This window comes from Beta vulgaris, chromosome 7 (assembly GCF_026745355.1).
Source record: "Beta vulgaris subsp. vulgaris cultivar EL10 chromosome 7, EL10.2, whole genome shotgun sequence".
Taxonomy (NCBI): Eukaryota; Viridiplantae; Streptophyta; class Magnoliopsida; order Caryophyllales; family Amaranthaceae; genus Beta; species Beta vulgaris.
Genome location: NC_079208.1, coordinates 20,048,971 through 20,061,400, shown reverse-complemented (window position 1 = coordinate 20,061,400; position 12,430 = coordinate 20,048,971). Strand labels below are relative to the sequence as shown.

Sequence of the window (12,430 nt, the reverse complement as noted above, 5' to 3'; positions counted from 1 at the left end):
CGACTTTAGCACAATGCCTAAACCTGCACCACGAAAACAATATCCATCAACAAACAGTATCCAAGAGTCGTCGTTTACTTGATTAATCTTTGCGACTTCGTCGTCCGCAAGCTTTTCTAGCTCTGGGCTAAAGTCTGCCACAAAATCTGCCAAAGCTTGTGACTTGATAGCGGTTCTTCGATGAATCTGGATGTCGTACGTGCTGAGTGTTATTGCCCACTTGCTCATGCGTCCTGTCAATTCTGGGTGTCGCAAGACAGACTTGAAAGGATAATTAGTCATAACGATAACAGTATGGTTTTCAAAATAGTGCCTAAGCTTTTTAACAGCTACGACTATGGCTAAAATGAGCTTCTCTAATGAAGAATACTTGGTCTCCGCGTCTAGCAGACACTTACTGACATAGTAGATTGGTAGCTGCTGGCTTTCTGCTTCCCGCGTCAGGACAGCGTTGACGGACACATTGCTTACCCCGAGATAGAGCTGCAACGTCTCTCCGATATTTGGCTTCGACAGCAATGGCGGTGACGCTAAGTAGCTCTTAAGTTTCTGCAACGCGTTTTCGTGTTGTTGCGACCACTCGAACCCCTTATTCTTTCTTAGGACGTCATAAAATAGGTGGCATTTTTCAGATGACCGGGATATGAAACGATTCAACGCGGCTACATGACCGGTCAACTTTTGCACCTCCTTGACGATGGCCTTTATTTGATCCGGGCTGGCTTCAATTCCTCGTTGCGTAACGACGTACCCTAAGAACTTTCCTGCATACACTCGAAATGTGCACTTAGTAGGATTTAATTTCATGCCATACCTTCATAGGACGTCAAAAGCCTCCTACAGATGCTAGATGTGATCGCTTGCTCGCTTGGATTTGACAAGCATATCGTCTATGTACACTTTCATGGTGTCACCTAGTTGATCTTCAAACATTTGGTTAACCAGTCGCTGATATGTGGCACCTGCATTTTTCAAACCAAAAGGCATAACCTTATAACAATATATACCTTTATCAGTAACAAACACGGTCTTTTCCTGGTCGTCCTGATGCATCAATATTTGGTTGTACCCGGAATACGCGTCCATGAACGTTAAAAGCTCGTGACCTGCCGTCGCGTCAACCATTGCATCTATATGAGGGAGAGGGAATGGATCCTTGGGACATGCTTTATTCAAATCTGTGAAGTCTATGCAGACTCTCCACTTCCCGTTCTTTTTGCTGACTACCACGACATTGGCTAACCAATCTAGATACTTTACCTCGCGGATCTTTCCGGTCTCGATCAGCTTCTGAACCTCTTCATTGATGACTTGATTCCTTTCAGGCGCGAATTTGCATCTTTTCTGTTTTACAGGCTTGTGAGCGGGGTTGACGTTGAGCTTATGCGTAATGACGTCAGGACTGATTCCTGTCATATCTTCATGGACCAAGCAAAACAATCTTGGTTAGTTTTCAAAAAATCAACTAACTGACCTCGTATTTCTTGCGACAACGTCGCTCCGATTCGAACGACACGATCGGGATGGATGGATCAGCATCACTTCATCCACGTCCTGCTCGCTGGCGCGTCGGGCGCTGACCCTCCTTTAATTGCTAGATAACGTTTCGGGGATTTGAGCGATGAACTATAACATTCTCTTGCAGATTTCTACTCGCCCTTTATTTCTTGGACACCCCAACTTGGTGGGAAACTTCAGCGATTGATGATAAGTTGAGGGGACGGCCTTCATTGTGTATCCATGGAGTGCGAGAATGATGTTACTCGACGGGCAGTCACAACGTTGAATCTGGTTGCAGGTTGACGCCTTTGGCTAGTTGCAGTATCTCTCCGACAGTATTTGAGCCTCTCCACTAACCCTACCAAAACAGTAGATTTTTTAGTATCTTATCGCACAAACCCATACCTTCGAGGGCGCTTTTGAAATGATGTTGGTGACCCCCCATCGACTAACACTCGCTTCAATAAGCAATTGCTGACAGTCAGGGATATGACTAATCCATCGTGATGCTCCACGTCGCAGACGTCGTCGTCGTCAAAGGTTATTGCCACTACTTCAAGCTTGCGTTCTTCAGCTGACCTGCAAGATTTAAAAATGGCGGACGAGGGGGTACCCTCTCTTGCTAGCCTTTTGGCTGCGGAATACGTTAGTCCACATACATCAGACCCACCAGAAATAACATTGATTACCTTTACGTGCGTGGGCGACGTAGGAGGGTCGGACTGCGTGGTATTCCTACCGAAGGACGCTTTACCTTTATCGCTCAAGAGGTCTTTAAGATGCCCCTTATTAAGCATGAACGCGACCTCTCGTCATAGCGCAATGCACTCCTCCGTCTTATGGCCATGGTCATGATGGAACTAACACCACTTTGTTTGATCTTTTTGCACATCCGGTCGGTCGCTCTTTTTTGGCCAACGAACTAGTGCTCCGATTTTGGATAAAGCATTCACGATGCCTCCGACATCGACGGAAAATCCATAGGAGTCTAGATCGGGGAAGGTCGGCGACTCCGTCCTTGCGTCGTTACCTGCATTTTCGACAACGTCTGTAACATTGTTTACCTGGTTTGAACGACTATAAGGGTGGCTTTGCCAATTGTTCTTCTTTGGGACGAAAGCCTTCCAGTCAGAAGGGGTCTCCGGTGCACGTTGTGTGGTTATGGTGTTGAGGATGGCATCGTCTTCCTCCAATCTCATCTATGCTAACGCTCGCGACTTGACTTCCTCGAACGTCTGGCACGGGTGCTTCGTCAAACGGTTGTATAGCTTTGATTGCAAGATTAATCCTTTCCTGAAATATTCAATAGCAGTCTTAGTATCAAGATCTTTAACGCTAATCATTTCTTTGTTAAAGAGATTATAATAATCGCGAACAGATTCTTTAGGTCCTTGAACGACGCCATATAGGTCGCTCGTATGCTTTTCTAGGCTACGACTGCCTTCGAACTTCTCATAGAACTTATTGACTAGGGTGGAAAAATTGCACATGCAGGCCTGAGAGATCCGAGCCACTTGAGAGCGGGACCGGTGAGCGTGGCTCCAAAAGACTTGCACATGCAGGCCTCTACCAAATGCCAAGGAATTGACGCTTGCTACATCTGCTGCTTGTATTGCGTGACATGCTCGCCTGTATCGGCTGAACCATCATAACTAGCAGCTAGGGTAGGTAGGTTGAGCTTCTTGGGAAGCACGACCCTTGAGATCCTATCGACGAATGCATCTCCGTCGGGATGCTCCACGATTCATGATGTTGGGGCTCCAGGGAGCTGGGACATGAGCTTCATCAAGCGCTTATTTTGCTTTTCAATCTTGGCCATGCATTTTGTCATATGATTCGCTTCTCCTTCACCTTGGTCATTCTCTTCATTGTTCAAGGGCTCTTCATCCTCGGGCTCTTCGTCGTTTTCAGGCTCCTCATCATCTGTCTCGGAAAGGTTCCCCATCAAAGGGATGTCGTTCAGATTAGCACGACGTCGGACCTTCGAAGCTTTGGACGATGCTAACTCTTCTTGCTATTTCTGGATCCTCTCCTGCGATGTCGTAAAGTCGGTAGCTAGCCGCTCATTAGCTTGCTTCATCTCGAGCATTTCTGCTCTCATTTGTTCGTATTGTCTCTGCACTTCCTTGATTTTAGGTGTTTCTCCCATTTGATAGATTTTGAACAGTAGATGGTCTGGTTATGCCCCACGGTGGGCGCCAAATTGTTTATGCTAAAATGTATCACTCACGACGAAATTAAAGTTTTGGGACGATTTAACCAGATTATGTTAAAGACAATGCGACAAAAGAATGCAAAGGGGATCAAAGAGGATGAACACACAAAAATGGTGACGCGGAAAACCCCAATGAAGGTGGGTAAAAACCCGTGGGTGGTTGGAGATCCACCAAACTAATATAGTTCACTATCTTTCTTAGTGACTGACTGTCGTTACAAGAATGTTAAGTTCTCTCTAGTGCTCTTCCAATTATATTGCGTAAAAAACTTGTCAATGACCTCTCTCTCCCTTTTATATGCCCTCTTTTTTCCTTGGCTTTTTCTCAACGAATACAAAAATGAATTCACTAATTATTACATTAACTTCGCGCTTTAATCATGGGAGATCTTCTATGCTTACGCTCCAACGTCTTGATTTGTGCTTTTTAACGGTTGAATTTATGGCTCATAACACTCCTTCCTTATTTAGCTGGACCGTTACCACTTAATGCTCCGCTCCAATCTCGCGTCCTTCACTGTGTCTTCGGGTCACATTTACTTCGTCATCATGTCAGATGGCACCACGTCATCGAGTCATCGTGTCGTTGCGTCAGTGTCGCCCTGTCAAAAAATTCAGGCATAAAGTAACACTATTCAACATTAAGTCGAACGCTGGTTGGACGGACTATAGTTTCACATCATTGTTGGAAGAAGCTGATATGCGCCCTGGTGGAAATGAACTGCCAAAGTCGTACTATTATGCGAAGAAGCTGATGTGTCCTTTCGGTTTAAAGTACGAGAGGATACATGCTTGTCCTAAGGATTGTGTGCTTTATCGTAATGAGTATGAGCATTTGCATGAGTGTCCACGTTGTGGATTGTCGAGGTACAAGTGTGAAGGAGCTGGAGGTAGTGAAGGACCACCAGCTAAGGTGTTGTGGTATCTACCCATAATACCTAGATTTAATTAAGCGCATGTTCTCAATTAAAGGAGATGCGAAGAATTTGAGGTGGCATGCAGATCGTATGAAGAAAGATGGTATGCTCAAGCATTCGGCTGATTCGCCTGAGTGGAAAACTATCAACAGGGTGCATAAGGCATTTGGTAATGAGGATAGGAATCTGAGGCTTGGATTATGTACGAATGGCATGAACCCTTTTGGCAATCTCAGTTCGCAGCATAGTACATGGCCAGTAATTTTAGTGGTTTATAACTTGCCTCCTTGGTTGTGCATGAAACGCAAGTACATGATGTTGTCGCTTCTTATATCGGGGCCCAAACAGCCTGGAAATGAATAGATGTATACCTCCAGCCGCTTGTTGAAGATTTACAGAAGATGTGGAACGAAGAAGTGTTAGTATTTGATGCGTATGCTAATGAGATGTTCACTCTGCATGCCATGATTTTTTGTACTATGAACGATTATCCAGCTTATGGGAACTTATCTGGGTAAAAGACTAAAGGAAAACAACCCTGCCCAATTTGTTTGGATGACATGAAATATACACACCTTAAGGGCTGCAAATATGTGTATATGCGCACACGAATGCTCCTCAGCCGCGACCATCCCTATCGGTTTAAGAAGAAGGCATTCGATGGGACGGTTGAAGAAGCTAGAAGTTGCTCATAGACCATTAACTAGTACTGAAGTTTATAATCAGGTGAAGGGCATTGAGACATTTATTGGTAAACCTACTAGTGAGGTTGATCGACCTACAGGATTATGGAACAAGCAGTCCATTTTTTGGAAACTCCCATATTGGAAAGATCTAAAGGTCAAAAATTGTTTGGATGTCATGCACATAGAGAAGAATGTTTGTGAAGCTATTCTCGCGACACTTATGAATATTCCGGGCAAGACAAAAGATGTTAAGGCGTCACGACTTTACTTGGAAAAACAGGGGCTTCGACCAGAGTTGTGGGCTCAGAAAAGGGACGGAAGGAAGAAGAAAATAGTGGAGGAAAGGGTTGATGATGAAACTCATAAAAGTAAAAATAAGGTGGAGGATTCGGAGAAGAATTATTTGCCACCAGCTTGCTACACGATCTCGCGTGCAGAGAAACGGATTTTTTGCGAGTCATTGTATGGCATTAAGGTCCCAACTGGCTACTCATCGAATATGAAGCGCTTTGTTACCTTAAATGGTGAGTTGAAGTTATCGAGTATGAAATCGCACGATTGTCATGTCATGATTCAAGTATTCTTACTGATTGCAATTCGTGGGATACTTCCAAAGCATGTGAGGCACACCATTAAAGAATTGTGTTCATTTTTTCATACAATATGCAGCAAAGTCCAAGAATCGTCGACCCTCGATTCCTTGCAGGCCAGAGTAGTTGAAACTCTATGCAAATTTGAGATGTATTCCCCCCCCGCATTCTTTGACATTATGGTCCATCTCATTGTCCATATAGTTCGAGAAATTAAGTTGTGTGGTCTAGTGTTTTTGAGGTGGTGCTATCCTTTTGAGAGATTTATGGGAACTTTGAAGGATAAAGTCAGCAACAACAAGATGGACTTGCATGTGGGTATTACATCATGAGGTTCATGTTCGATATCGTCAACCGTTGCACTAAATTTGATGATCTTCAAAAGGTATGTAACTTATTAGTATATGTTAATTTCTACCTATTTTTGCCTTTTACGCTTCTAAATCGTATTTATTGATTTTAACCCCAAATTCATTTTGAACATTATTATATGAGGCATAATGTAACTATTGTGTAGATTTTTAGGTTTGCAATTGTTGTTTGTTGCATTTCAGGAACGAAAAGGTCAATTTAGGCCTATTTTTGCCTTTTCGCTCCCAAATCGTACTTATCGAGTCATTTAACCCCAAATCTCTTTGAACATGTTTATATGAGGTATAATGTAACTATTGTATAGAGTTATAGGCTTGCATTTGTTGTTTGTTGCATATCGGGAACGAAAAGGTCAATTTAGGCCTATTTTCGCCTTTTCGCTCCCAAATCGTACTTATCGAGTCATTTAACCCCAAATTTTCTTTGAACATGATTATATGAGGTATAATGTAACCATTGTTTAGATTCTTAGGCTTGCATTTGTTGTTGGTTGTATATCGGGAACATAAAAGTGATTTTAGGCCTATTTATGCCTTTTTGCGTCCAATTCCTATTTCTCGAGTCATTTAACTCCATTTTCTTATTGAATATGATAAAATGAGATATAATATAACTAGTGTGTAGAGTTTTAGGCTTGCATTTGTTTTTGATTGAATTTTAGGAAGGTATATGTCATTTTTAGAACTACTAACTGTTTATGCTAAAATTTATCACTTACGACGAAATTAAAGTTTGGGGCGATTTAACCAGATTATGTTTAAGACAATGCGACAAACGAATGCAATGGGGATCAAAGGGGATGAACACACACAAATAGTGACGCGAAAAACCCCAATGAAGGTGGATAAAAACCGCGGGTGGATGGAGATCCACCAATCTACTATGGTTCACTGTATTTCTTAGTGAGCGACTGACGTTACAAAAGTACTTTTGTCTCTAGTGTTCTTTCGATAATGATGCGTAAAAAATGACTAATGATTCTCTACCCCCTTTTGTATGCCTCTTTTCCCCCCTTGGCTTTTTCTCAACGAATACATAATAAATTCCCTAATTATTACATTAATTTCGGTCCTTCAATCATGGGAGATCTTCCTCATTTCTGCTCCAACGTCATGATCCTTGCTCTTTAACGGCTGAATTTATGCCTCATTACACTCCTTCCTTATTTAGCTGAACCGTTACCACTTAATCCTATGCTCCAATCTCGCGTCCAATGTTGTGTCTTTAAGTCATAGTTACTTCGTCATCATGTCAGATGGCATCATGTCATCGGGTCATCACGTCATTCCGTCAATGTCATCCTATCAAAAAATTCAGCCATAACAGTTTGCCCCAAATTGTTCAATCGGGGTCACACAAAGACCCATGAGACAATTGTTAAGAAAAATCACTAAATCAAATGAAATTCTCTCTAAGTCATTAAGATATCAAAAATCACAAGAAGAATCTCGCTTTTATCAATTATAGAAAAAATTCCTCACATAAACATAAGGAAAGAAAATTCGTTTAGGCAGTTATATATGGTAACCCAATAGTCACAAAACACAAAAGGTGGTTTTATATTTTTAAATAGTCGTTTTAATTATAACCGTTGGCATGTTGTCATGATTGCTCTTGATGACATAAATAACTTGGGCGGTTTAAGGGTTCTAACTTCTATTCCAACTTCATCAAATCTTTCTCTCTCCTTAAGCAAGATAGTTTCCTTAACTTCCATTATTCCCTCCGCCGGAAAATCGATCACTGACACCAGGTAATTTCGCACTTTCCGTTCGTTATTTCCTTTAATTCGTGCTGTTTTTCCTTTCTTCTTCCACTGTTCTCATGGCGCCTAGCAGACGTAGCATTAGGACTTTTGTAAAAAAAATCAAGATAAATCGAGAGGGAAAGAGAAAGCTGTAGAACAACGGGTAGAGAATGAAGATGAACTGTCAACGATGTCAGAAGAGGATCTATTAAGGTTTTTAGACTTAGGGAATTTGCCCGAAAGTACTGTCATTAAGAACGCTGATCTGATGAACCACCAGAATTATGTCCCCCCAAATGGGTGGTGCTCTATGAGTACCCTTTCAAAATAGGTCTAAGACTTCCCTTCACCCCCTTAGCAAGGGACCTGATGCAGATTTACCAGATCAGTCCTTAGCAAATTATGCCCCAGGTCTGGCGGATTCTAAGCGTCATCGACATGATGGGAAGAAGCCTTCACCCTCCACGACCTACTGTTACACTATGAATGTAGGGTCAAGGCCAAAAATAGAATAGCCCTACATGCAAAGGCGAGGTTAGAACCTCTGGTCGGGGGAGTCCAGTCGAATGATAGAGGTTGGAAAAACAGGTTTGTGTTTGTGAAGAGGTCGTCGCTAGGGGAAGTTGGTATGTCTTTGGTTGGCGGCTGGAATACCGAAGGTGTGTTTATTTTTCAGTCTTTTTAAGTTCGTGTCATGTCGTTAACACTACTCTTACATCGTTTCTACTGCAGGTCTTAACCCAAAACTGTTGTCGCATCGTGACGAATCTCAGAGTCTCTGTGACAAAATTTCTAAAGGTATCAGAGGAAGACAGATAGTTCAAAAGGATTCTATTTGCTTCTCAAGACAGTTATTCATTTATAGCATCTGGTTAGTCTATCTATTCTTTCTGATTCTTTATTTTTGAGTAGGATTTTCTTAGAGAGGGTTTCGTGTTACTGACTCAAACACTACTGGACAGGTTCATCACAGTCGCGCCCTAGGGGGAGTTTGGATGGGCAAGCGCTAGCTGAGGTGCTGCGCAAATGTAAGAGGGAGTCCTCTACTGACGCGGCGTCGTTGTCGTCAGCGTCGACAAAGAAGGACACAGCGGTCGCCGTCCACTTAGACGATGAGCATGACGTCGCGTCTAAAACGCGTAAAACTGACTTACTGGCCCCTCCAGACAAGAGAGGTCCTTCCTACACTGTGACCGTCCCTAACGACTTCATGTCGTTGGAGAGGTCCATATGGCCTGAGGCTGACAGGTTCCTTTTCCCCAGCGCAATGGAAAGGATCAAGGACCATACTCTTCCCCGTATGATGTCAGATGGGCTAGAACTCCTATTCCAGGTATAGACACTTGTTTTTCTTTTGAGACACTATGCTTATCATGACAATAACTTACGACTCTTTAAGTGATGTGCATCATGTCTTTTCTATGCAGTCTTCTCAACATCTCCTAATAGCTAAGAGGGAGATCTCATCTCTACTGAAGGGTCATCTGTCCATGAAGTAGAGAATGGAGAAGGCTGAATTGGACGCGAAGTTCAAAGGCGGTGAGGTTGAGTCTTGCAAGAAGGCCATGGAGGATATGGGAAAAGTCCTAAAGAAGAATGGGGAGGAGCTGGAAGAGATTAGGCAGAGGGCGACTAAGCTGGAGGAATCTTCGCGTCAGGAAATCGCAACGCTCCAGGCGAGCGTTGACGCACAGAAGAATGAGCTGGATATGCTCGAGGCTGAAGTGACGACCAGGGTCAGGGCTAAGCTGATGCATCAATTCCTAATCAAAAAGACGTCGTCGTGGACGCCACATAAGGACATTGACCTATTCCTCAAGTACATGGGGTCCATGAAGCATCTGATGGACGAGGAAAACCTGGCTGCGATGGCGGACTCTTCATCAAAAGTTGATGAGAACACCCCGTCCTGTGCCGGGTTCATAGCGTCAGACGTGCCGCCTGACCCTAAAACTGAGAAGGAAGCTCCATCCACTGTCTTGCCAGCTGTTGCGTCAGAGTAGGAGGAAGCTGAAGACGCCCCTGACGTTTAATTTTTAAGCACTCTATATCATGCCCCTGTCACTTAAACTTTTAATCAAACTTTGTTCTAGGTCACTCGAAGGAGTGACTGTTTGTATTGTAATTTTGGGTCACCTATGGGGGTGACCAGAACTTTTTATCATTCGAACTTTTGGGTCACCTATAGGGGTGACCATTACTTTGCTGCTTTTGAACTTTAACAATGTTAATCTTTTGTCCTTACTTTGCATCGTATGCATGTGTCTCAGTCGTTATTTTGACGTTTCTAGAGGATAGTCATGCACTCAGTAAGCCATCTTTGGTCGTTTAGACGCAATATTTGGACTAAATGACTTTAGAATACACATAGGAAATGCATAGATACTTACGTGTGTCTGTCAGAGAGATAGATGAAATGTCATAAGCAGTTATAGCTTTAAAATGATAGTGCCCCTGTCGTAGCGTCAGCTGAAGCAATAGTGGACCAAAAGACTTTATATGGTAGTAAAATGCAAGTATGCCTGATGTCTTATAAAAAATCGTCGGAACGTTAACGAGATGGACGGGAACAGCTTCCCTGAAATTCAACAATACCCAGTGAGAGAACACTATGGTCGCTAGCAGCTAGCGACACAGATATAATAGCATTATCACCTATATCTTTTTTTATTTTTTACAACGAATGGGAAAACAAAATTTATTACTTAGCTTAAAAGAAGTATCGTTTGAGGTGTGTGGCATTCCAGCTACGTGGCACGGAGCTTCCGTCACATCGGACCAATTGGTAGGCTCCGTTGCCTACCACCTTACTAATTTGATATGGTCATTCCCAATTCTATCTTAGCTTACCAGCGTTAGCCTCTTGTGTGTTTTGAAATACTTTCCTTAGGACCCAATCACCTTCGATGAAGGACTTGGCTGAACGTTTTTATTAAAGCTCCTTGCGACTATTTGCTGCTAGGCCGCCATGCGTACCAATGCTGTGTCGCGCAACTCTTCAATGGTATCTAGGTCGTTTACCAGTTCATCGCGGTTCTGTCGCTCCATCGTTAGACTACATCTCGCAGTTGGGATGCTCACTTTTGAAGGCAGGACAACCTCGCAACCATATACTAGTGAGATGTAGTATTGACGTACAAGATTTAATTGCTTGTTGGGCGCGTCGGGCGCTGATCCATCCTTTAATTGCTAGATGGACGCTTTTGGGGGTTTGAGCGACGAACTATAGCATTCTCTTGCAGATTTCTGCTCGCCCTTTATTTCCTGGACGCCCCACTTTGTTGGAAACTTCAGCGACTGATGATAAGTTGAGGGGACGACCTTCATCTTGTGTATCCATGGAGTGCCGAGAATGATGTTATATTCGGACGGGCAATCCACAACGTTAAATCTGGTTGGCAAGTTTACGCCTTTGGCTAGCGTTGGCAATGTGATCTCTCCGACAGTAGGTTGAGCCTCTCCACTGAACCCTACCAAAAGAGTAGATTTTTTAGTAATATCTTTATCGCACAAACCCATACCTTCGAGGGCGCTTTTGAATATGATGTTGGCTGAGCTGCCCCCATCGACTAACACCCGCTTCAACAAGCAATTACTGACAGTCAGGGATATGACTAGTCCATCGTGATGCTCCACGTCGCAGACGTCGTCGTCGTCAAAGCTTATTGCCATTGCTTCGAGCTTGCGTTCTTCAGCTGACCTACAAGATTTAAAAACGGCGGACGAGGGAGTACCCTCTCTTACTAGCCTTTTGGCTGCTGAATACGTGAGTCCACATACATCAGACCCACCAGAAATAACGTTGATTACCTTTACGTGTGTGGGCGACGCAGGAGGGTCGGATTGCACGGTATTCCTATAGAAGGACGCTTTACCTTTATCGCTCAAGAGGTCTTTAAGGTGCCCCTTATTAAGCATGAACGTGACCTCTCATCGCAACACAATGCACTCCTCCGTCTTATGGCCATGGTCATGATGGAACTGACACCACTTTGTTTGATCTTTTTGCGCTTCCAGTCGGTTGCTCTTTTTTGGCCAACGAACGGGTGCTCCGATTTTGAATAAAGCATTCACGACGCCTCCGACATCGACGGAAAATCCGTAAGAGTCTAGATCGGGGAAGGTCGGCGACTCCGTCTTTGCGTCGTTACCTGCATTTTCGACAACGTTAGTAACATTGTTTACCTGATTTGAGGGACTATATGGGTGGCTTCGCCAATTATTCTTATTGGGGACGAAAGCCTTCCGGTCAGTAGGGGTCTCTGGTGCACGTCGAGTGGATATGGTGTTGAGGATGGCATCATCTTCCTCCAATATCACCTGCGCTAATGCTCGCGACTTGACTTCCTCGAATGTCTGGCTGGCACGGGTACTTTGTCAAACGATTGTATAGCTTTGATCGC

At 43.5% G+C, this 12,430-nt stretch overlaps 1 protein-coding gene across 1 annotated transcript; it reads left to right on the top strand.

Annotated features, from left to right (window-relative positions):
- Window positions 1-2,119: 2,119 nt before the first annotated feature.
- Window positions 2,120-10,827, top strand: LOC125499535 (uncharacterized). Its single transcript, XM_057390899.1, has 4 exons — window positions 2,120-6,293; window positions 8,760-8,898; window positions 8,990-9,360; window positions 9,455-10,827. The coding sequence occupies exon 1, from the start codon at window positions 5,224-5,226 to the stop codon at window positions 6,238-6,240; it is 1,017 nt and encodes a 338-aa protein (XP_057246882.1). The 5' UTR covers window positions 2,120-5,223; the 3' UTR covers window positions 6,241-6,293; window positions 8,760-8,898; window positions 8,990-9,360; window positions 9,455-10,827.
- Window positions 10,828-12,430: the final 1,603 nt, after the last annotated feature.

What these genes read in the sequence shown, in the direction of transcription:
- LOC125499535 (XM_057390899.1), top strand. Translation starts at nt 5,224, where the DNA reads ATGTGTATATGCGCACACGAATGCTCCTCAGCCGCGACCATCCCTATC.